Source organism: Antechinus flavipes, chromosome 4 (genome assembly GCF_016432865.1).
Source record: "Antechinus flavipes isolate AdamAnt ecotype Samford, QLD, Australia chromosome 4, AdamAnt_v2, whole genome shotgun sequence".
NCBI lineage: Eukaryota > Metazoa > Chordata > Mammalia > Dasyuromorphia > Dasyuridae > Antechinus > Antechinus flavipes.
The window spans coordinates 21985575-22011562 of NC_067401.1; the positions used below are offsets into that span (position 1 = coordinate 21985575).

The 25988-nt window shown below is 39.7% G+C and overlaps 1 protein-coding gene across 1 annotated transcript in view; it reads left to right on the plus strand.

Annotated features, from left to right (window-relative positions):
* Positions 1-25988, plus strand: part of GALNT17 (polypeptide N-acetylgalactosaminyltransferase 17) — a 428034-nt gene that overhangs the window by 224677 nt on the left and 177369 nt on the right. The window contains exons 4-5 of the mRNA XM_051992009.1: positions 143-317; positions 4323-4520. Of these exons, the coding sequence (XP_051847969.1) occupies positions 143-317; positions 4323-4520 (373 nt within the window). The remainder of the gene's footprint in view (positions 1-142; positions 318-4322; positions 4521-25988) is intronic.

Genomic DNA, 25988 nt, shown 5'->3' on the forward strand with positions numbered 1-25988 from the left:
TAGGATTCCCTCTGGAATCACCAGGGGGGCAGAGACTGGGTGTGGTGGGATTGTCCCTTGACTTCCAAGTGTGGCGGGCGTGGAGGGTCCAGATCAGAAATCTGAGGCTGACCGGATTTTCCCCTGGTTTTCTCTCTTGCAGAGGAGCTGAAGGCGCCTTTGGAGGAGTATGTCCATAAGCGCTACCCGGGGTTGGTGAAGGTGGTACGGAATCAGAAGCGGGAAGGTCTGATCCGGGCACGGATCGAAGGCTGGAAGGTGGCCACCGGGCAGATCACCGGGTTCTTCGATGCCCACGTGGAGTTTACCGCGGGCTGGTAGGTGCTACCTAGCTGGGCTTGTCTCACCTGAGCGAGGCCGGGGGGGTTGGATTCAAAAGGAGAACAAGACCGTTAATGGGGCTGATGCTGGGGAAAGTGAGGAGATGGGTAAGTTTTGGTTTGGGTGGCTTCATTTCTCCTTCTCCTGTCCCTCTTCTCTTTCTCTTCTCTTCCAAATTAAAACGGTTGGAATATTTTTCCTTGGTCCATACCTATAACTTCTCTCTTTCCCAGAAATTGGTGGTGATTTCCTATTAGTTCCCAAGCTTTTGGCTTTCAAGGCTCTTTTCAGTCTGGTACCATTGCATATAGTTACAACCTTACTTACCATTGTTCCTTTCTTGTACACTACTCTCCATCCAATATGAATTGTTGTGGAGTCTCCAACCTGCCTGACAATTCCTGATCTCCTTTGCTCACTCCTTTGCATCACCTCATCTAAGTGATCTTTCCTGTCAGCCGCCATCTTCCCTTTCAACCTAATGCAGAATTTTGTTTAAACCTCTCTTACATGCTTACTGTGCAGTATTGTGTACTGTATCCTGGGATGGGAAGAAACTGGCTATTCAGTGTTTAAATCCAAGTGCTTAGCTCATTGCTTAGCACATAGTAGGTGTTTAATAAATGCTTATTGATTGATTAAATATTCAGTGAGCATTTAAACCTTAGACATTGGTAAAAAATGCAAATAGCTCCTTAGCTTCCTTTAAGTCCCAGCTAAAATCCTATCTTTATAGGAAGCCAAGTCCTTTTTCTTTCTTTCTTTCTTTCTTTCTTTCTTTCTTTCTTTCTTTCTTTCTTTCTTTCTTTCTTTTCTTTCTTTCTTCTTTCTTTCTTTCTTTCTTCTTTCTTTCTTTCTCTCTCTCTCTCTCTCTCTTTCTCTCTCTCTCTCTCTCTTTCTTTCTTTCTTTCTTTTTCTTTGTTTCTTTCCTTTTTATTTATTTATTCATCCATTCATCCATTTATTTATTTATTTGGTTATTTTTTTTTTTTTGCTGAGGTATTTGAGGTTAAGTGACTTGCTCATGGTCACACAGCCAGGAAGTGTTAAGTATCTGATTTGAACTCAGTTCTTCCTGACTTCAGGGCTTCTATCCACTGCACCATCTAGCTGCCTCAGAAGCCAACTCCTTTTAATTCCAATATTTTTCCTTTGTTAATTATTTCCTATTTATGCGTACACAGCTTGCTTTGTATATATTTGCATGTTATATTTTCCATTAGATTATAAGCTCTTATTTTTTGTTTCTTTTTATGTTCCTGGCACATAGTAGGTGCTTAATAAACATTTATTTATTAATTATTTTATTGATTGTTTAGACTTAAAAAAGTGATGGAGAAAATGCATATTAAATGAAAATTAAATTTAAAATATCACACACACACACACACACACACACACACAATCTTGTTAATCACTTAGCAGGGGGCCACTGACCATATCATCATTTCAGTATGTTATGGGACTTCTGAGATCATTAGTCCCGCCCATATGGGACTGAGAATTCAATCCAAGATCTTTTTTAATTTTTTTCTCATTCCTTCTTCCCATCATTATTTCCCAGTTACTTTGAACATACTTTGTAATTACTCAGCTACATACAATTGGATGAATACCCCTTGAGGACAGGCAGTTTTTCTGTTTATATCACCAGCATCTAGCCCAGTATTAGATCCATAGATAGGATCTTAGCAACAGAAATGTGTAGCTGGGAAGGATATCATGAGCCATCCACTCTAATCCTACACTTTAAAGATAAGGAAATTGAGGAATTTAATGACTTAGCAGATTTAGGATTTAGAAAGGTCCTCAGAAGCCATTGAAATCAAATTTTACAGATGTAGAGAGATAAGTTGCCTACCTGGTCATCCAGTTTGCAAAGCATCCCAGGGGTAATCAGCACCTAGGTCCTCTGACGTCAGACCAGCGTCTCCTCCCATCCCGCCCCCCATACTATGTTGTCTTTTGTAATTATTCACTAAATATTTGTTAAATGATTGATTGATTGAACAAATGGATCCTTATTATGAGAAGTGATGAACTGGACTATATTTGAAGATCTCTATTGAGAGGGACCTGGTCAACATAAAACCTCATTATAAAGCACTTTGCTCAACCGTAGCTTTCATCCGAGCGGGTGACAAATGAGGTTCCCTACGTACACCTCTCATTCGGACATGGAAAACGGATTGAGCATACGCCACTCCACGGGCATTTGTTAACTGGCCATTATGCGCTGACCAGTGAGTGTGATCCCTACCGGGCTTCTGAGCTTCATCAAAGCCGGGACCATGTTCCATCTTGACCCCGTGTCCAGTGGGCATGTAATGATCGTTAAATTAATTAACGAGTGGGTAGATGAGAAGACATGAACAAATACTGCTGCTTCCTTTAAAGAGGCAAAGGAGGAAGTAGGTACTTCAGCTCCTGCAAATGAAAGGGGACAAATTCTGGGTAAAATATATAGTGATGTTTTCTTTCCATCTCCTCGATGAGTTGGAGCCGTTACTTTTCTTATACCCGAGAGCCATATTTTCTTTAACATTCTGGTACATGATGGACCCAATATAGAAAAAGCACTCAGGATCATGGGTTAGAGCTAGGCTAGACTATACATGTTTTATATTTTTACAGATGAAGAAACAGAGGTCCTTCAAAGTTAAGTGACTTACTCAAGATCACAGTGAGACAGTATTTGATTACAGTTCTTCTGACGACCGAACCAGTGCTCGTTCCCACAAACCACCAATATCTTCCTTTACATTTTCCCCCAAAGAGCCCTGATTCTTCTTGGGCTTTGGAAGAATAAAAGACTTTGATGATAAGGCAGCATCTCTCTGCCTTTTGCTTTATGACATTTAATTCTCTCCAGCATCGTTAATCAATGAAATTAAATCTTTTTAGAAAATCAATTTAGGTTGATCAATTAGCGCAACCGAGTGTAAGAGAATACGTAATACAGTGAAATTCATATTAAAAACATTCCATCACAGGCAGAATTGACCTATTTTCCAGAATGGGAATCGAGTACCTGCAGGAAATTAGACCTCATCTATCACTGACAGGACAGAAACCTTTCGAAAACACTTGGTGTAAGGCAAATCATTCTACAAAATGGGAATGACTTGGCAGCCCGACTCACTTCTAAAGTGGCTGCTGAGGCTTCCAGCTTTTAGAGAGGGGGGTCTAGAGGCTCTAATGGAGTACAAGGGACATTCGGGGAGTGTGGTATATAATATAAAGAAAGAGAATTGACTCCTCTGGAGTGGAAGACATGGACAAATCCAGATCTTCGGCAAATGAATGATCTCTTGTTCCTTGTTCTATAAAATGAAGGGGTTGAATTGCATGGTCCATGAGGTTCTTTCCAGCTCTAAATCTACAATCCTATGATCCCAAATCCCCTAATCTCTCTGGATCTCAGTTTCCTCATCTATTAAATGGCTATAAAATAAACGTGAGGCGATTAGGGAAGAAGCTATGAGACTATAATCCTAAATCTCTTACTCTCTTTGGACTTCAGTTTCCTAAATTGAGAGCTTGAGCTAGATCTCCTTCCATATAAATGATCAAATCAATAAATATTCATACCTCTGATACCCAGAAGACAGTTGTAATCCTTGTCTTATCAGATAAAAGTATCATTATTAGACTATAAGCTCTCTGAGTCTATAACTGGTTCATTCTCATCTCCAGACTCTCAGGGCCTGGCAGAGTGTCTCACCTGTGGTAATCAATTTTTTAAAAATGTTTTGATATTTGTAGAAATATATATAGAAGAATTATACATATTTAACATATATTGGATTACTTGCTGTCTAGAAGAGGGAATGGGGGGAAGGGAGTATTGAAAATTATCCATGCATATGTTTTGAAAATAAAAAGCTTTAATTAAAAAATGCTTGTTGATTGATTGAATGTTAGAATCTGTCCTGTTCATGGGCTGCGGTGTCTCAGGCAAGCTAACCCTGCCGCCGTGTCTCTGTTCTCCTGTTTCTCAGGGCCGAGCCCGTCCTGTCCAGAATCCAGGAAAATCGGAAGAGGGTGATCCTTCCCTCTATCGACAATATCAAACAGGACAATTTTGAAGTGCAACGGTATGAGAACTCTGCCCATGGCTACAGCTGGGAGCTCTGGTGCATGTACATCAGCCCCCCCAAGGACTGGTGGGATGCCGGGGACCCGTCTCTTCCCATCAGGTCAGTGACTAGGGAGTCTGGGAAGGTAATAATAGAGCCAAATATGGTGGCAGGTTGGAGGGGAAAAAACGAGCCTGGGGGATCCACTTCATAATCTAGGAAACCTAACTTTGTTTTTTTTTTGTTTGTTTGTTTTTCTGCCATGATGAGTCGAGGATGGGCGTTTGTTCTTTTAACTTGTGTCTTCAGATATTGATTTTTGCTGGTACTGTGAACAAACAATTCCAACATTACAGTGAGACCGGACCCGCCTTTATTTTTAGCCCTAGAAATGATGAGATTTGTTCAGGAGTTTTTAAGGGAGGCAGGCTAGCAGGGGATAATTTCCTGCTTGAAATCTTCAACTAGGTGAAGGCTGTTGGGAAGGTGATTTATTTTTCTCTCCTGATTCTTGAATGATGGAAACACTTGTGTTTTAGTAAAACTCCCACTATATAGAACTTCCTATTGTTTTCTGTAAATATTCCTTGGAGGCCATAGGGAAGCCTAGACATTTTCCATGCTGCTGTCACAAGGAAGAAGAGACAGAATAAATCTGTCTTGTTTTTAAAATCTCTCATTTTAAGAGAGGAAAGACAGATGAGTGTGGTTGGGTAATAGGATATCTCAGTGGGTTTGCTTCCTGGACTTTTGAAGGCCTTCTTGAACTTGAACTTCTTGAACTTGAACTTGAAAACCAGCATTAATAAGCTGGAGAGGATTGAGAGGAGGGTTGCTATTATGACAAAAGGTCTTGAGTTCATGGCTTACTTACCAGGAGAATTTGAAGAAATGGGAACTATTTAGACTCAAGGACAAGGGACACAAAAGGTGTCTTCAAGTATCTATAAAGTCATCACATAAAAGATTTGCTCTGCTTTAGCCCCTCCAAGTATTGCACTGGGAGCAGGGTCAGAATTTAGAATGAGGCAAGCATGAGCAGAGTGGAAGAAAAATTCAAAATGACTCGAGCTCTTCCATGATGGATTGGCTTTTGGGTGGAGATTAGATGGGCACTTGTTAAGAATGAAATGGGAAGGGATCCTTTTCCAGGTAAGGGTTGGCTCAGTGAAGCTTGAACATCTCACGTATCTGATAGTTGTGGAAATACATATAGAAGAACTGCACATGTTTAACCTATATTGGATTATTTGCTGTCCGGGGGAGGGAGAGAGGGAAAAGGAGGAAGAAAAAAATTTGGAACACAATTATTGTTCCATGTTAAAAATTATTCATGCACTTGTTTTGAAAATAAAAAGTTGCAATAAAAAATGTTTGTGGATGAATATTGAAAACTGTCTATGCCTGTGTTTGAAAAGAAAAAAGCTTTAAAAAGAAAAAAAAAGAAAATCTCATGTATCTCGGAAAGAATTTAGGAGTCTTCATTTGCAGATAGTACCTTAACAAGCTTTGGACTTGAATATTGCTAAGCCTTTCTCTCTGAGAATGAAAAGACAATTCCTCTTCTTTCATTTAAAGTGGTGAAGGCCATAAAATGCTTTGGGGTGGCAGAATTAGGTGGGAACAGTGCCAGCTTTAAGCAAAATGCAAGGAGAAGGAAAGTTGTTTTTGACCCCCTTCTGCCACCCATAATGGACTTTCTTTTTCTCCCCGAGAGCTGTCTCACCCTGTGTGACCAACCTGTGAATCGTTCTTTTGGGGTAATTTTCTCAGCTGGACTGTTACCTGAATATTAGAAATATCAGGCACATTATGTCAAGTGATGCAAGGACTTTTAAAATAATTTTTAGTCATTTTACTATAATTTCTCCTCTCTGTGCAAATGCACTTTAAATATAAGTAATACATCAGATATTATCGTTTTGCTTTGAAATAAATTTTTTCTCTTGCTATCTTTAGTATAATGCGTTGAAGTCCATTAATGCATCTTTTTCCTTTGAAATGGTCTTCAACACAATAGTAGCTTTAGTGGGCAAAATCTTCATTATGGGGCAAGACAGAGCCTTCTTTTTATTTTTATTTTATTACAGAGCCTTCTTTTTTCACTTTTTGGTATTGTTCTTCCATTTAGTAGGCTCTTTTTAGATGTTGATTGATGACTATATTTCTGATCGTATTTACTTCTTTTTGCTTCTGTTCATATAAGTCTTCCTATATTTTTTTCTTGAATTCTTCATATGGCACAACAATATCCCATAACATTAGGGTGACAGACACTGTGTTATAGTAGACGGAGTGACCTCAGAGCAAAGTCAGGTCCCATCTCCAGTATCTCATGGTTGTAGGTCCATGGACAAGTCAGTTAATTTCTTGGTATCCCAGATTACAAATTGCAGCAAAAGTGGTATTTTGCCCCAGCAAAGGGAGTTTCTTCACCTGGTTCTCTATAACCTAACTTTCTAAATTGTGGTTTGCAACCCTACATGGGGGTCTCATAACAGAATGTGGGGGTTGCAAAATTATGATTTATTATAAATAAATGTTTGATTTGTGTACCTATGCTTATATACCCAGAGTCACAGAAAAATTTCTCAGGTGAAAAGAATTTGTGAGTGGAACATGTTTAAGAAGCCTTGCTTTATCCAGGGGTCCTCAGACTTTTTAAATAGGGGGCCAGTTCACTGTCCCTCAGACTGTTGGAGGGCCGGACTAGAGTAAAAACAAAAACTTTGTTTTGTGGGACTTTAAATAAAGAAACTTCATAGCCCTGGGTGAGGGGGATAAACGTCCTCAGCTGCCGCATCTGGCCTGTGGGCGTAGTTTGAGGACCCCCTGCTTTATAGCAATGAAATCACAGTTTTTTTTTTCTCTGTCTTTCTTCCTACATTCATCTACCATAATATGTATTCCTTAATCAATGAACATCATTTTGTGATTGGTTCTTTGTTTCTGCAGAGCACAGTGAATCTTGCTATAAATGATTGGTCTAATAGGACTTTTCTATCTAACATGAGTTTGTTTCTAGTAGTGAGAACTCTGGATAGAAAGTATGAACATTTTAGTCACTTTCTGAACCTAATGCCTACTTACTTCCAGAGTTGTCGGACCAATTCTCAGCTGAGTGAGTAACATTTTTAAAGAACATAAACAGAAAATTCTTACTTAGGGGCAGCTAGTTGGTGTAGTGGATAGGGCACCAGCTCTGGCTGTGTGACCCTGAGCAAGTCACTTAACCCCAATTGCCTCAGGGGAAAAAAGAAAATTCCTACTTGCTCATCCTCATCATTAGAAATACAGAAAAAAAAGGAAAGGAAAAAGGAGAATAGAAGAGAAGTACGTTAACCTCTTTAAAATTAAAGGGGACTAAGAAATGGAAATATTACAGACCTATTTTTATAACTGTGGAAAAGGCTAATTTATATAACCCTGACGTGGATTGAAATGATGTGAATTGGATGGAAAGAGGTTAAATGTCAGTGACCACGTGAGAGGGATAGGTCAGACTGAAGCACTGCTGGAGTCCAGAAACGTATTTGCCGTGGCCAACATTCTCCTGTATAATTCAGTTGCCTACAAATTGAATAATGAATTATAACATTATTAGATAATTAATATACACTTCGGAAAGATCTAAGAAAATAACTTGTCTTTATGTGAGTAATTAGTGTTATTTATTTTTTTTGATACATAAAAATAACTAAAACTAGGGTGGCTGTCACTGCAATTAGTCGTTATTATGTCGATATTCTGAGGATTTACTGTTGGATGTTGATGTTGATGTAAAGTCAGAGTGAAACAGTCTGTGTCTTGGCAGATGAACCTGAGAGTGACCTGAGCTTCTGAGAGTGAAGCTGATGGTCCGTACGTCTGAGATATTGTTTTCTGAACTCTGAGAGGGTTGGAGGTCTCTCCTCGCTCTAGATCCATGACTCAATGACACTCTCCATTCTGCCACGTGGCTCTCATTTAGCTCATGGAATTAGCTTTGAGGTGGAGTGTGCAGGAACGGTACCTGGAGACAAGATAGAGTTGGATCTGAATCTGATCTTTGCCACTTATAGGATTGTGATTTTGGGCAAGTAATTTATTCTTTGAGCCTTTGTTTCCTTCTCTACAAAATGTGGATCACAACACCTGGGATGCTTTTTTCACCAAGAGAGGAGGCTGAACTGCGCTTGCGCGCTCTCTCTCTCTCTCTCTCTCTCTCTCTATATATATATATATATATATATATATATATATATATATATAAAATATATATAAAGTTCTGTATTAATAATAGATGCTGTTATTAGTAAATACATCCTGTGATAATGAACTGTGAACGTACCTCCTTAAAGGGAAGGGTTGTGTGTTTTCCCCCGTCGTTATTGGATAGATGGCGAGTCTGATTGTCTCAGATGTGCTTTTCCCTTTCAAAGACGTACGGCTGTCTTGTTACCAATGACAGCACCATCTGAACCTTGGTGTGACAGGGAAACTTTGCTAGTGATGAGGATAGAAGGCCTTCTTTTAGATTTTTGACACATTTTGCCTGATGACATGGGGCAGGCAGGTTTTTCCAGAGATGGGCTTTTCTTGGTAGTTTCCTTTCACATTTCTTTTGCTAGTTTTTCTTCCTTTTGCTTCTGCCCATTTCCCTGCTCACAGCTCAATCAATCCTTGGACACTAAGGGCCAACAGGTCTGAATCAGTCCTTCCTTGGGTGCCTTAGTGTGAGTTGAGAGTTAGTCTGGCTCCTTGGAGATTATGAAGTTGGGGCCCCAGATCTGTCTGTCCAATGGCTCAACATCAGAAACGGATCTGCTGTTATGTGGAAATGATATGAAAAAAGTGGTATGATCGTTGGCTTCATACACGACCCTTTGAGGACCAGAAGCCCTTTCTCTCTGACTTGCAGGTTATTTTTTTTTCTTATAAGAATGTGAGAGCAGGAAGTTATCATGTTCTTATTTGCATTTATTTTATTTTATTTTTTGTATTTGCATTTGTATCTCCAGGACTCAGGATTTGAAATCAGGTCCTCTAAAATCAAACCTCATGGGTTTTCTGTGTCCTGGGCCAGTGGATGAGGTGGAAAGGAGGTGACTGCTGGCCTGGTCAGCAGTTTGATGAAAAGAAGGTTGAATTTGAAGTTAGAGGATCTGGATTCAGATCTTCCCTCTGCCCCCCTATACCTGTATGATCATTGCTAAATCTCTGATTCTGCCTACCCTTCAGGTTTTGTAGAGGGCTGGAACTTTGGAGAAGTATACTTGAAACAAGGATACTTACAACAAGGTGTTAACTCAGTGGAATTGATGAGATGATGGTTCTCTAGTTCACATATTCTTAGTATTTACTATGATGATGTAATGGTTCTCTATTTCACACATACTCAGTATGCTGTAATGATGTAATTACAATAAGGCATATAAGGACTAAGAAGGACTAGAAATGAGACATTCCATTTTTGACCATTCTCGTGATGTCTATCCTGCTGAAATCAAGGCCCGTCTAAGGGACCTCCAGAAAGCTAGCCCAGACATTACAAGTTTTGTCACCTGAAGCACCAATTGCTTCAGCAAAAACAAAAATTAATAAAATAAAATTAGGAAGGAATAAAGAAAAAAAAACTACTCATTTGGTCTTTTGTTGATGGTATAGGCTTAATTTGATGTATGGCTCCATTCACATATATTCTTTAAAAGTCTTTGAACCCTACAAAAACGGGTTGCCCATTCAGCTATAGGGCCCCCATATTACTTGAGTTCAGTGTAGGTGGAATAAAGAACTTGAGCCCCCATTGGTATAAACTACTCATAAAGTGGGCAGGAACCACAAGTGAATTGAGAAAAGCATTTAATTGAAATCCACAAACAAAATAAATAACAATGCTAATCATTATTAAGCACTATTAAGTGCTTAATAAATGCCATTTGACTTACAGGAAACTCTCAACTTCCACAAAAATTTAGGAAGAATCTCTATATAGATAATAATAGTAATAATAATAATAATAGTACCTAATATGTAAATAGTGCTTTCTACAGGCCAGGCACCAAATATTATCTTATTTGATTTTTACAACTACTTTGGGAAGCTGATGCTATTATGATCCCCATTATATAGATGAGAAAAACAGAAGCTAAAGGAAATTAAATAACTTGCCCAGGTTCACATACCTAGTAAGTGTCTGAGCAAAATTTGAACTCAGGACTCAAGTCCAAATCTAACTTCCCATCCATTGATCTATCTGTAGTACTTGTTATTCCTCAAATGCAACTCTATATGTCCTAGCTCTAGAGTTCTCCATGTCTGGAATGTAGTACCTTCTTACCTCTTTCTCCTAGAACTCCTGGTCTTCTTCAAAGGACCATCAAGAGACAACCTTTTCCATGAGGTCTTTCCCGATCCTTTAGGAAAATCTGAATTCAAATTTGGTTTCAGACACTTACTAGCCACATGACCTTGAGCAAGCCTGTTTGTTATTGTTGTTATTATTATCCTCCTTCTTAAGGCTCCTTCTCCTTTCAAAATGTTTTTATATTCTTTGTGTAGATTTCCTGATGCTATATATATGTAAACTTCTTGAGCGCTGGGACAATCTCATTTTGATTATTTTTAATTCCTTGCATATAGTCAGTGCTTAATAAATATTTGCTGAATTGACTTGAATAACCAGACTCTATTGAAAGCTGGCATTCTACTATCACCCATTCCTATTGGTGATTTATTTTCAGTTTCTTTGGGGGGGATTATTTTGGAACAGAGTCTTAACCTTTTTGTCCCTTTTGGACCCCATTGACAGTCTAGTAGAACCCATAATTCTCAAATTACTTTTCTCTTCTCAAAATTATGTTTTTGAATGCATGAAATAAAATACATAGTGTTACACAACAAACCAATTCTACTTATATACAATTAGCAATAATTTTTTTTTAAAGTTTAATGGAGACCCAGTTAAGAAACTCTGCTTCAGAATGTGGGGTGGCCTATGTAGCAATTCAAAAATTCTGTCACCCCATGGCTTTCAACTAGCACCTTCCATAGATTTTAAGCAAGCAATCACAAGGATTTATTAATTCTTTGGTATAGTCTAGACCTTGTGCTAAGCAATGGAGGATTCGGAGGAAAAACAAAAACCATTGCCTGCCCTCGAGGAGCTGACACTCTACTGGGGGATGAACATACCTCCATAAGGACATTCAAGAGACTATGTTCCCCTCAAACCAAATGCTGTGAATCTCCCCACAATCCTTTGAGGTAGATAGGGTAAGAAATCTTAGGTGAGGCGAGTTCAGCAGGCCCAGGGCCAGGAGGTCAGTAGGGCCGCCCCATCTCTTGTCCTAAATGACCTCCGAGGGTCCCCGTCCTCCTGTTTCCTCTTGGACATAAACAGCACCTGAAGCAGTGCTCTCAGATGCGTCTGCACAGGACATGATGTGCATACCAAGTACCATCTACCTTTCCTTCTCATCTCCGCTCATCGCAGCCTCAATCATTCCATAATTTGTTGAATAAAAATTCTTGGGCTTCTGACATGATTCTGTGTGTGAGGACACTGCTGAGTGGAGTTTTAACTGCTGGGACATGGCCATCGGCCATGAGCGCTTCATTCAGACAATGCTCAGGTGGTGATTACAATAGAACCTAAATTTGTTTCCTTCAAATTAGAACATCCCGTTGGGCGGCCAGTCTGTAACTGGTGGCAAAAAAAAAAAAAAATCTCCAAAACAAAACCAGGAAAAAAACTAAAAAACACCCGTTAAGAGATTGCTAAAGTCTTTCTGCTCCAGGCACCAGGCAAGATCGCATCATTGAATTGTCCTGATGTTATTTGAGAATAGAAACTGTTCTGGGGCTTCCAGCTTCATTTTGAAAGGAGAGAAGGTATCAGACATTAATCCACTTTCAGTATTTCCATAGAGGATATGATAGGAAATCGGACAATTAAAAGTGCAATAAAAGCTAATAATCAGCCAGGTCTGTGCATCTACCATGGTCCTGGGGCTGTTGCCCTTTAGAAAAAGATATACGTAGTATGTGACCTTAAATTCAGTTAGATCTAAAGGGTACCTTCAGCGTGATACCTGTCCTGGGATCTCTGCCCTCTGTCCCCCAGCAGTTTGTGTCTTTGTCAGCAAAATTTCCTTATATTTATTTTTGTATTTATATATGTGTGTTTTCTGTGTATGTGTGTTTGAAAATGTGCACACACACAGCCTGTCTTCCCTGTAAGATGGTGAGTTTTTTGAATGCAGGGACTATTTCATTTTTATCTGTGTCTCTGTCTCTGACCTTCTCTCTCTGTCTGTCTTTTTCTCTCTCTTTCTCTGCCTCTCTCCCCTCCCTTCCTGTCTGTCTCTCTCTGTCTTTCTCTGTCTTTGTCTCTCTTTCTTTCTCTGTGTCTCTCCGTGTGTCTCTCTTTCCCTTTCGGTCTTTTTCTCTCTTTCAACTTTCTCTCTTCTCTTCCTCTCTTTTCTGTCTCTCTCTCTTTTTTTCTTCTCTCTCTCTCTCTTCTCTCTGTCATATATATATATGTATATATATATGGAGAGAGAAATAGATACACATAGATATATATGTATCTCACTATCTCTAAAGATATATAGCTCTCATATGTATTTATATATAGTTATCTGCATGTTGTCTCCTATGTTAGAATGTATTTCTTGAGTGAAGTGATTGTTTTTAACCTTCTTTGAATCCTTAGCATTTAACACAGTGCCTGGAATGTAGTAGGCGCTTAATAAATGCTTTTTGACTGATACCTTATAAATTCACTTGATGAACATTGGGGGGGAAGGAGGTTTAACATAGTTAACATAGTTTTTCTGGCTGTTTTGAGTTGGAGTTTTTCTTCCTTACCCATGAGGATGGGTATCCCTTGACTGCAGGGGCCATTTTGCTTTTTGCCTTTGTATGTCCAGCACCTGACACAGTGCCTTGAACATAGTAGGTGTCTAATTGATGCTTGCTGATTTGAACATATCTGATTAAGATGGGCTATCTGGGATCAGTGATTTCCCCCCAGTTGGTGGTCTTTGAGCCAAGGCTGACTAGGTATCATACTGGACACTCTTTATAGGGAAGAGTATGCGTTGGAATATATGGACACTCCCAATTTTGATATTCTGGAATTCTAAGATTCATTTTTGACTGTCTCCTCAGCACTTATTCCAATGCCTGGCCCTTAGTAAGTGCTAATAAATGCTTGTTGACTGCCTAGGTGATTCCATGTTTTAATAAATCCACAGCAGAAGAGATTGTATTTCATTGCAAGGTAACTATAAGATAATAGGGTTGAACCAGAAAGATGGAGGAGGAGAAGGGGGACATGATGAAGGTGCTTTCCTTGTGCATACTATGTTTTTTGCTAATCTTATCTGAGAGCTCATGATACATGAATAATTTATACCCAAGAGGGAAGAGGAAAATGGGATAAGAGTGAAATCCCTGCCTACTAACCATGTGGTCCTGGTCAAATTACTTAATAGTCTATGGTTTTTCTGCATCTCTGGATACGAGTTTGTATTTTTCTTTAAGTCAGGAGATAAACAACATCTGCTCACACTCCAGCTTTGGGGGCAAGGGGGCTGCAGAATGACCCTCTTCAGAAGTCTCCCAGGCTTCCTGTTCTGTTAGGTGGTTCTGTAGTTGCCAGTTTAATGATATTAGTGATTCATAATTAGAAAGAGTTGTTGATTAGCAATTTGTAATCCTTAATTTGCCGTACCACTTAATGGTAAATCCCAAAGCTAAGGACCCATGCCCTTCTCTAGAAGAGAAGACAGAGCAATTAGTGCTCTTTGGGAGGGCATCCATCCAATGTCTCCTTACTCCCCTTCCTGAAATTGTTTCTCAAATACAGAATCAGCATCTGGGATGGTGAAATTATGGCCAAAAAAATCATAAAGGGGGAATTTTTTCCTAGAAGGATGTACTGGCATATAGCACCAGTAAAGGCTGGGTTTAAGAAGTATTTTTGAGACTTTTGCATCAAGATGTCACTTATCAGATCTTGGGCAAAAACCTAAATGTCTGCTGTTTATCCAGAACATTGCTTTTTCTGATGAGAGATCTGGGATGGTAAAGTGGACACAGCTTCTGGCCTGGAGTTTCTGACTTTTAAGGAGCCAGGACTTCCACATACATTATGCATTTAAAGTTAGAAGAACCTTGAAAGGCAAAAATTGACTTGTTTAGGGTCACTCAGATCCTCTGAGACTCCAAATTTAGTCCTCTCCCCATTGCCTTTCCCCGCCCAGAAACAGTCAAAAGGAAGCCTTCGTGAATAATAATGTGAATAGAGATGAACAGGGTGATGGAGCAGCAAAAATACTAATCAGGCTACATTCATCAGCATTGAATTAATTAATCTATGCTGCAACAGGTATTTATTAAGCACCTACTATATGCCAGGTACTGTGCTAAGTGTTTTACAAACATTAGTTTTTAGATTCTTAACAGCAATCTTAGAGTTAGGTACTATTATTATCCACCTTCTTAAAGTTGGGGAAATTGAGGCAGACAGAGCTTAAGTCATTTGCTCACTATCACACAGCTTGTAAGTGTCCAAGAGTGCATTTGAATTCAAGTTTTCCCAATTCCAGACACAGCATAAATCACAACTTCCTAATAATTGGAACCACTTCCCAGTGACATGGGAAACAGTGGATTGGTCTTTAATAGAAATCTTCAAAGAAGAATGGAGTGACTACTCATGCGCACTTTGGAGGGGATTTTTGTCAGGCTCCGGTTTGAACCAGATACTTTTGGGGTTTTCTCTCATTTCTAAGATTCTAAAGTTCTGGGTAATGCTAGATTGGATGATGCTGTTGGAAAGATTCAGAAATAGGAGCTATGGTTTGGAACAGGCAGAGGTTGCTTTGAAGGATATATAGAGTGTGGATTGGCAAAGAAAATAGTGATTGGTCGGGGGGGGGATGTTTGAAGACAGAAACCCAACTATCAGCCATTCACTCTGTATTCAGAAAAGAGTCCTAGCCTGGGCTCTGGGTACTTAATATGAGTATTAAGCAGTGAGGATTCTGGTGATTTGTCGGTGGGATAGAGACAAAGAAAGACAAAATAGTCTCAGAGATGGCACTTTAAGAGAGTCTGCAGGCTTTCTCGTTAACCCCTTTCACTTAAGCCATTAGCCCAGGGTCACACAGTTAGGATTATGGGATCGCAGATGGAGATCTGGAGGAGGGCTTAGAAATCATGTCATCTACCTCCTAATTTTACAAATGAGGAAAATGAGACTCAGAGAGTCCAGTAGGGTCATGAACTACACATGAAAGTAACCTTAGAAGCCATCTAGTCCAACCCTTTAATTTTACATAAGGGGAAACTGAGACCCAGAAAGTTTAAGCAATTAGTCTATATAATATATAGTAAGTGGCAGAGTCTAGTTTTGAACTCAGATGTCGTGATTCCAAGTTCGGTGCTTTTTCTTTGTATCATTGGGAGGGCACCATCATGGTATCCTTCAAAGTGAATGTCCTTCAGGGACCGAGGAGCTCGTTGGGTGCGAGAATGCCGATCTACAATGGAGAACATGTACAGGGTCTTTCTAATTCTGTGCACTTGGCCCGTAAGCTTGGTAAGCTGCCAGTGTTGGCCTTGACCTTACAGAATAAAAACCACAAAGATGGAAATTTTCTCTGCCCTTCTGTGAAGGGGGGTAGGAAAGGTCAGAAAAAAATCCCATTTAAGTCCTGATTGATTGTCTTGCCTGTATAGAGAAGGGGAGTAAATCAGAGCTGGAATTTATCTTCTGGTGGAATTCTAGTAGTGAGTAATTATAGAGTTAGCAGGGAAATGCCCCTAGACCTTTTCCATATTTGCAGGCTCATGGAAAGAGGCTAAACTGGCTGATCCATGGCAAATTACTTCATCTGCCATGCCTCAGTTTCCCTATCTATAAAATGGACTAGATCCCTTCTCGCTCTCGAGCCATGGTCTTATGATCGCAAAAGGAGTAAGTTGAAAAGTGCTGGATTTGGAGCTAAAGACAACTTACTTTTCAGGTGACCCAAGAGAAATCATTCAATTTCTCTGGACTTCAATCTTAACAAAATGAGGGGATCAGACTAGATAACATCTTAAGATGACTTGTCCAAGGTCACTCAAGTGGTGGGCATTAGGGACAGAATTTGAATCCAGGTCTTCAGACTCCAGAAATAGTGTTGTACTAATAGCATTGTACCATGCTGTTTCCCCAAGGCACCCTAGAGAGTCTCAAAGAGTATATGGTCCCTTCTGGATTTGTGACCATAGTCTTCCTAAGTTCATTCAAGATTTCCTGATACCTTCAACGAACCACTTCCACAAGACTAGGAATATCTGGGGGGTTATGTTGTTATTGTTGTTGGGTTTTTTTGCTTTTTTTAAAGGTAGTTTTGTTTTGAATGGGTCCTAACTCTGCTGCGGAGGACTTTCACTGTGGGAGAAAGCTGTCCAATTGGTGTCCTTGGGATAAGGCGGCCCGTTATCAGGGAGGATTGTTCTGCAAAATGGCAGCTCTTGTCTCTGTCAGCCTGGCATATATTGGGACGGCTCATGGCAGTCATTAGACCAAATTCGAATCATGTCTGGAGGTTCCCCCACCTCCAGTGTTTCAATTTCATGAATTGTCAAATAGTGGAGATATTTCATTTAAAATTTGTTTTGTATTTTATTTTATGGAAGATGCCTTACTTTTGATTTATAACTCTGAGTTGCAAGCCTTTAACCTGAAATACTGTTGGACATAAATTTAAAAAGCTGCCACAGGTGAATTTGCTAAATTGGCCTGGCTGGCTTGGGAGGGCACTGGAGAGCTCAGTCTCTCTTCTTCTTCATCTAGGCTTGAGCTGATGAAACAGACATTGCTAGATTTGGAACCAAATGGGTCTTGGGTTTGAATTTCAATTCTGATATTTGCTATCTGAATGCCCAATAACTTTTCTAAGTCTTACTTTGCTCATCTGTAAATTGGAGATAATTGGATTGAATGAAATAATATTGGTAAAGTGTTTTAGAGAGCATAAAACAATCTGTAATGTAGCTATTATTGTTATTACAGGGAGAGTGTTTTTGATCATTGTGGCTCAAAGGTCCTAGAATATAGATTTAGGCCTAGAAGGAACCTTAGAAATCATCCTCATTTAACAGATGAGGAAACTGCTCTTGAGGATTTAGCCAATCCATCCCTCTGAATCTTTGAAAGTTGAAGTTGTCTTCCATTAGGAGCCATTTCCCTATCAGGAAGACTTGATAAATTTAAGCTATTTTTCCTTTGCTCCCAACAAAAAATTTTAACTTGTGAATATTTGGACCTACCTAACCTATAGAGCAAGCAGATGGCTTTTTTCTAAAGCTTGGGAAGCTAATAACGAGTCATTTCAGAGCCCGTCCATATTTTTGCCATATAATGAACTGTCATTATTATAATGAGCCATTCCTGGACAAATGACCTTCTCCTTTTCACTTTCTGGACTCCCAGTAATTAGCAGCTTTCTTACCCAAGGAGCAATGGGGGCAGCAGTGATTGCTCAGATTTGCCTAGAGAGAGAGTTTGGAGTCATCTCCTAGCTCACATATAGAGGAATGGTTTCCGTAAACCCAATCCCAAGTTCTAGGGACTCTGTTCCCTTTTCCAGGTCCGGGTTCTCCTGAACTAATGGCTAACCTATTTTGGCAGCTCCTGAGAGCTTCATTCAGAACACGTTCCTTAACTAATTTAACGTTTGAGCTTCCAACCTCATATTCAATGTGGCACTTGTTTCAAAAGCAGTTTGATGTCATGCTTCCTGCAGGCTACTAATATGGACTGACTTGGAGGGCTGGGGACGGTAGTTAAGTGACTAGACCACACATTAAGTTCAATTGAGGCCCCAGGCTCCTTGGAAGTGTAACTTAAAAAAAGAGAGAGACAGAGAAGTAAGTTCTCCTTGAGGCAGTGAACTTCCCTTTGGCTGACCCTTCCCAGGGAGCTGCAGGTTTTATGCAGATAAATTGTTCAGGCAATAAATGTGTGCGGCCACAAAAAAAACTGGAGCTGGGTTGGCTGGGCGCCAGCAGGTGTTTTAAGTTGGGATGAGGATGGAGAGCTGGGAACTCTGCCCCCTCCCCACTAAAGCCTCGACTTGGTCTGTACAGCAATTACCCGGCAAGCTTTAAAGCTCTGGCCAACCTCATGGGAAAGGAGGCATTCTGGAGAGTAGTTGAGAAAGGAAACAGGGGGTATCTTACTTCCCCCTAAAACAGATCCCTGATAGTTTTGATCTTTTTTTTTTCTATTATCATTTGGTACTAGGAACGAGGATGGGGACAGTAGGGAATAGTAGGAAAGAATCATTTTTTCATAATTATATTTTTTGTGATCTTGTTCTCTTGTGCCTCAGAATAAATCCTTCTATGCTTTTCCTATCCCCAGAGGTAGGTAAAATGCAAATGGCTGAATACCCTTAATGAAATGCCTTTTTTAATTGAGAAATACGGTGAGACAGAGCCCTCAAATTGGAGTGAAGGAGAGCTAAGTTCAAATCCTATCCCTGCTATTTACTAGCTGTGTGACCTTTCTGGACCTCAGTTTCCTCATCTGTAAAATGAGAAGGTTGGACCATTTGACCTCTATGTTCCCTGCTTGCTCAGGCTTTATGATCCCAAGATCTTCTATCCTTAGTTTCTGAAATTAGTTCTCAATGACTGGTGGGCAAACTACAGGTCATCTAATCTAGGGATTCATGATCTCCTTTGGCAGATTGGTGATGAATATGGTCTTCTCAGAATGATGTATTTAATAAATAAAACACATTAAAACAAATGATACATAAAATAAACTATACAGCATCACAAGGGAAGCCGATCATATTGAAGGAAAGATGTGTGTGTGGGGTGTATGTGTGTGTGTGTGTGTTTGTGTGTGTGTGTGTTTGTGTGTAGTGGGTGTGTGTGTATGTGTGGTGTGTGTGTGTGGTGTGTGTGTGTTTGTGTGTAGTGTGTGTGTGTGTGGTGTGTGTGTGTAGTAGGTGTGTGTGTGTGGTGTGTGTGTGTGTGTGTAGTGTGTGTGTTTGTGTGTAGTGGTGTGTATATGTGTGTGTATGTGTGTGTGTGTGTGGTGTGTGTGTAGTAGGTGTGTGTGTGTGTGGTGTGTGTGTGTTTGTGTGTAATGGGTGTGTATATGTGTGTGTGTGTGTAGTGGGGTGTGTGTGTGTGTGTGTAGTGGGTGTGTGTGTGTGTTTGTGTGTGTGTGTGTGGTGTGTGTGTGTGTAGTAGGTGTGTGTGTGTGTGGTGTGTGTGTATGTGTTTGTGTGTAGTGGGTGTGTATATGTGTGTGTATGTGTGTGTGTATGTGTGGTGTGTGTGCGTGTGTAGTGTGTGTGTGTGGTGTGTGTGTGTAGTGTGTGTGTGTAGTAGGTGTGTGTGTGTGTGGGGTGTGTGTGTGTAGTAGGTGTGTGTGTGTAGTGTGTGTGTGTGTGGTGTGTGTGTGTGTTTGTGTGTAGTGGGTGTGTATATGTGTGTGTATGTGTGTGTGTGTGTAGTGGATGTGTGTGTGTGTGTGTGTGTAGTGTGTGTGTGTGTGTGTAGTGTGTGTGTGTGTGTGTAGTAGTGTGTGTGTGTGTGTGTGTGTGTGTGTGTAGTGGGTGGGTGGGTGTGGTGTGGTGTGTGTGTGTGTATGTGTGTAGTAGGTGTGTGTGTGTGTGTGTGTGTGTGTGTGTGTGTTCGTAATTTTTTTCCTCATCCAAGTCCATGGATCCCTGGACATTTTTCCATGAAATGAGTCCATCAATCTGAAGTTAAGAACCTTTGGTCCAGTCCCATCTAGGTATTGTACAGATGAAGGAATTGAGACCCACCCCAGAGCACACCAAAGGGAGGGAAGGGGAACCCCAGATCACTACATCTTTGGGGATTCAGCAAGACTGACTTGCCTGGCCTTGCCCAAGTCCACTTGGTAATTTTAGTTCAGTGATGTTATAACCATTTCATGGTCCTCCCAGACCAAGCAATTTTTCCTCCCAGAGCACCAACATTGGGTGCCTCTAAGAATATCCATTGAATGCCCCATGCTATCAGGCACCCAAGGGAGTCTGAGTCCCCTCTGACCTTATGATTAGACTTTCTGATTGGAAGGGAGGGCCATGGACTAAGATTTAAAGCTCTGGCCTAATCTTTTCCTCCAGTTCCTACCAATGACACATTTTAGAGCCCCTGCATCAGGTATAATCCCTTTCAGCTTCCTTTTGTGTCTTGTCTTCCCCTAGTAGATTGTAAGCTCTTTGAAGACAGGGACTGTCTTTGTTTTTAATATTATAAAATACTCCCCCTACTTTTTCTAACCTCGCCTTTTACAAGCTAATGCATCCAGCGCCATCTCCAGTTCTCCTGATCTACCTGGCCACTGGACCAGAAAGGTTCTGGAGGAGAAAGCGAGGCTGCTGACCTTGCCCGGCCCTCCCTCACTTCATGCACTTGATGTCATGGCAACGCCTCCCTGATCATCATGATCCTACTAGTATCCCAGGGGTTAGCACAGTGCCTCCCTACCCCTCACCCTTGCTTCTTCCTGGGCCCATCCCTCTCTCTCTCCCTCCATTCACTCTCTCCCCTCCACAGCTTTCCTTCAGGCATCCTTCTCTTTCTCCCTCTCATTTCCTCTCCCTCCCTTTCTCTCTTTCCTTCTGTCTCTTTCTCTCCCAATGCCTTTCTTTTCTCTCTCTTGCTCATTTTCTCACCGCTTCCCTCCCTCGAAAAAGCCGCAGTAGCATCTTGAAAGTAACAATGGCGGTGGTAGGGAATGGCAACCTGAAGGCCTGCTCCAAGAAACTTCCAATTACTGAGTCTCCCAATCCAGGAGGGAGGAGCACAGGCTGACAGCCATGAAATGAAGGCTCCGTAATTGGATTATTCTGACTGACATCCAGGAATGGACCTGGCAGGAACAGGGCTGATGCTGCATCCTGCTTGGAAGCCCAGGTGGCCTCCGCCACCCGGGAAGGCAAGAACAAGGATGGTACCTTGGAGATCAGGTGATTTCTATTTTCGTTCTCTGTTTTGCCTAGCGGAGCCTGCTACCTGTCAAATCGGAATAAATGGCTTAAAGACTGACACCCTAATGTCACAGGTTTGAATTAGTCATTTCTTGGGTGTGGGCACACTGATGTCATAGAAATAGCTCTGGCTTAGGAGGCAGGAGAGCAGGATCCTGGTCCTTGCTCTACCATTTCTTAGCTCTGTGATCCCATTTAGCTTTTAAGCCTCCATTTCCCCATCTATAAAATCAGGAGATTGGGCTCACATACCTCTAAGGTCCCTTCTAACCACGCTCCTTTGATTTGGCCAAGATCCTTCCTTCAGTCAAGCTCCTCATCTCTCTCATCTTAGTTTGTCATAAAATCAACATGGCGCCCCAGAAAGAGTAGTAGATTAGGAATCAAGAGGTATGGTTTCTGTTCTAGAGGGTGAGCATGTGACTCACGAAGCAATAATAATAATAAATACCATTTATAGGATGCTTTCAGGTTTATGAAATCTTTTGTATGTACCATCTCTTTGAGCCTCACTGTAAGAAATTACTGCAATGTTTTGTTTTGTTTTGTTTTGAAGGGGAAGGGATAGGGACTGGGTCTATCATTTCAATTGACCAATCAATCAACTGACATTGATTAAAACTCACTATGTGCCATAAACTGAGATAGCCACTGGAAATAAAGATGTAAAACCAATTAAAACCATTTTTACTTTCACAATTTCTCCATTCTTCACACCAAAAAACTCTCTTTCAAGGTTCTACCCTTTGATCCAGCAGGGTCTATATCCCAAGGAAATCATAAAAGAGGAAGAGGATCCACATAAGCAAAAATGTTTGTAGCAGCTCTTTTTGTGATAGCAAAGAATTGGAAAATGAGTAAATGCCCATCAACTGGAGAATGGCTGAACAAGTTGTGGTATATAAAAGTGATGGAATATTATTGTTCTATAAAAAATGATGAACAAGCTGATTTTCAAAAGTCCTGGAAAGATTTACACAAACTAATGCTGAGCAAAACAAGCAGAACCAGGAATACTTTGTGCAAAGTAACAACAGGAGTGTGTGATGATCAATTATGAATGATTTGGTTTTTCTCAGTGGTTCAATGATCCAAGGCAATCCCAATAAACTGAATGTAAATCAACACATGCTATGTTCACTGTTTTCCTTTTTTCTTTTTTCTCTTGTGGTTTTTCCCTTTTGTTCTGACTTTATTCTCCTAACATGGTTCATAAAGAAATGCATTTTAAAAATGAATGCACATGTCTAACCAGAAATAATTATATATATATATATATATATATATATATATATATATATATGTGTGTGTGTGTGTGTGTGTGTGTGTGTGTGTGTGTGTATGTGTGTGTGTGTGTGTGTATGTATGTACAACAAAAGAACATATTCCATCAACTCCTAGTCTTCATTTATAATTTTAAAATGTTTCCTGGGAACACTTAGCTATTAACTGATTTGCCCCAATCATTCAGAAAATAGATACTGGAGATCTTGGGTCTTCTTGACTCCAAGATTATACTACCTCTTGTCTTATACATACTAGGCACTTAATAAATGCTTTTTAAACTGCATTTCTTTGAATTACATCACATTATAGACCATGAGTATTATTATCCCTATGTTACTGGTAAGGAAACTGAGGCTAGTGAGTTTAAGTACCTGGTCCATCCATAGCTTCCAGAGCTTGAAGTCTTCCTGACCTGAAGCCCACTGTTTTTTTCTCCTTTGACAGACTGCTTCTTCTGAAGATATAGCTCCTGGTAGTAACAACCAGAGGGTATGGGGACAGACTCAGTTCTTTACATAGTATAGCCCATTCCCTACTAGTTAATGAAACAAATCCAATGGCTAGTTTCTCTCCCTGATCTTATCCTTTTGGGTTTCATGGACTTCTTCAGTCATCATAGACCTCTTCGTCATATAATATGTTCAAATGCATAAAATACATATAATTACAAAGGAAACCAATTATATAGAATATCAAGATAATTTTTTTTTAAATTGGAGACTTTCCATTGTCCATACAAAGAGAGTTCTTTCAAGAACTGATTCCACTTTTTGATCTATTCTCCAATTAACAAATGGCCAAATGATATAAACAGACAATTTTCAGACAAAGAAATTAAAATCATCTCTAGTTATATAAAAATGCTCTAAATAGCTATTGATTAATGAAATACAAATTAAGACAATTCTAACACAACTCAGATTGGCTAAAATGACAGAAAAAGATAATGATAAATGTTGGAGAGGATGTGGGAAAACTGGGACATTAATACATTTTTGGTGGAGTTGTGAAATGTTCTAACCATTCTGGAGAGCAATTTGGAACTATGCCCAAAGGGTTATCAAATTTGACCAGCAGTGTCTCTACTGGGTCTGTATCCCAAGGATACAGAAGAAAGGGAAAAAGACTCACATGTGCAAAAATGTTTGTGGCAGCCCTTTTTCTAGTGGTAAGAGCTAGAAACTGGAGAATACCCATCAGTTGGGGAATGGCTGAATAAGTTAGAGAATATGAATGTTATGGGATATTATTGTTCTGTAAGAAATGATCAGCAGAATGATTTCTGAGAGTCCTGGGGAGACTTACAGGAACTGATGCTGAGTGAAATAAATAGAATCAAATCAAGATTATGTGATGATCAGCTATGTTGGACTTGGCTCTTTTTAACAATGAGGTGATTCAGGCCAATTCCAATGGTCTTGTGATGGAGAGAGTTAATTGCATCCAGAAAGAGGACTGTGGGGACTGAATGGGAATCACAACATAGTATTTTCACCTTTTTGTTGTTTACTCGCTTTTTTCTTTCTCATTTTTCCCCCTTTTGATCTGATTTTGCTTCTGCAATGTAATAAATGTAGAAATGTGTTTAAAAGAATTGTTCATATTTAACTTATATTGGATTACTTGCTGTCTAAGGGAGGGAGGAGGGGAGAAGGGAGGGAGAAGAATTTGGAATAGAAGGTTTTGCAAGGGTGAATGTTGAAAACTATCTTTGCATGTATTTGGAAATTTTGCATTTATTGAATGCCTACTTCATAGGCTATTTGAATTTAGGCTTTGTTCTTTGGTGACCTCAGGAGAGCTTTTCCTTTAGGATTCAGTTTCCATTGCTAGGAAGGCTGGTCATATAGGGGAAGTTGCAATGGTCTCCAGAGGCCATAAGTCCGACCTTATTACAGATGGAGAAACTGAGGCCCTTGGGGTTAAATGTTTTGTCACATGTCACACAAGTAATAAGCACCAAGTTGGGATTTGAATCCTGGTCTCTGATTCCACTGTTACCATATAGCTTTCCTATGACCTTTATGATTTCTTTCAGCTCTGAATGCATAGTGAATTATAAAATACCAATAACAGATTTTTCCTATACACATTTCTCTGAAAGGTTTGAAAATCAGAACCTTGAGACTCCTTCATTGTAATATTTTAAGGAAGAAAAATCACAATACTTGTACTCTGAGTTTTAGACATAAATTTGCCACATTTTAAAAAATTAATTTAACATTAGTTTGAGCTGATTCCATTTTTTGATCTATTCTCCAATTGACAAATGGTCAAATGATATAAACAGACAATTTTCAAAGAAATTAAAGTCATCTCTAGTCATATGAAAAATGCTCTAAATAGCTAAATTGTTTGTAGACAAGAATTGTTATGGTTATAGTCAACAAATATTATCAAGCACTTCCTATGAGCTGAGTTCTGTGCTAAATGATGGAGATATAAGAAAAAGAAAGGAAGGAAGAAAGGAAAGAAAGAAGGAAAGAAGGAAGGAAGGAAGGAAGAGTTTATCCAAGTCCTAAAGGACGTTACTGTGTAATGGGGGAAGACAATAAACAAAAGGAAACTGAAAGGGGTTGGTGCCAGAAGCTACCCTGTATAGAAGACTTAATGTTGATGGAGTCAAAAGTGAGCAGAGCCACTGATGGAAAAGGAAGGGTTAGCTAGAAAGTTTTTTTGCCCTTTATAAAGGAAGTCTTTGGGATAGTAGAGAAATGTACAAACTGACACTGACTTCCTTTCCCTCTTTATCCCCATTCAATTCACTTAGACATTTTCCTAAAACCAAGACAACTGGGGCAACATTTATAGGAATCTTGAACAAAGAGTTTCACAAAATGATAATACACAATTTAGAGGTAAGTTTTGTCTAATAAATAGAGCAACAATGATTCCAAAACTCCACAGAGGAACAATCCTACTAAAACTCATTTCTCTTTGACTGCACCCCTCAAGATCTCTCCCTCCCACCATCCAAGCTGGTCACAGATGATTTGTGATCTCTGATCAATAGCTTCATCCTTTCTGAATGGAGAAAAGAATACAACCTCTCAATGTACTTTAGCCTATTGAGCTCAGGCAATGGGGAAAGCAATAATATCAATTGCATGAGTGATCATTTTTGTTCTAAATTTAATTTCTATCCTCAATTCCAATTTTTAAGCTTTTTTATTCATGATACATTTTCCTAAAGGAAAATATATAGAAAAAATTTTAGATTTGAGAAAATATTGTTTCTTCACATTTTTTGTTAAATCATTACTACTACTACTATTAT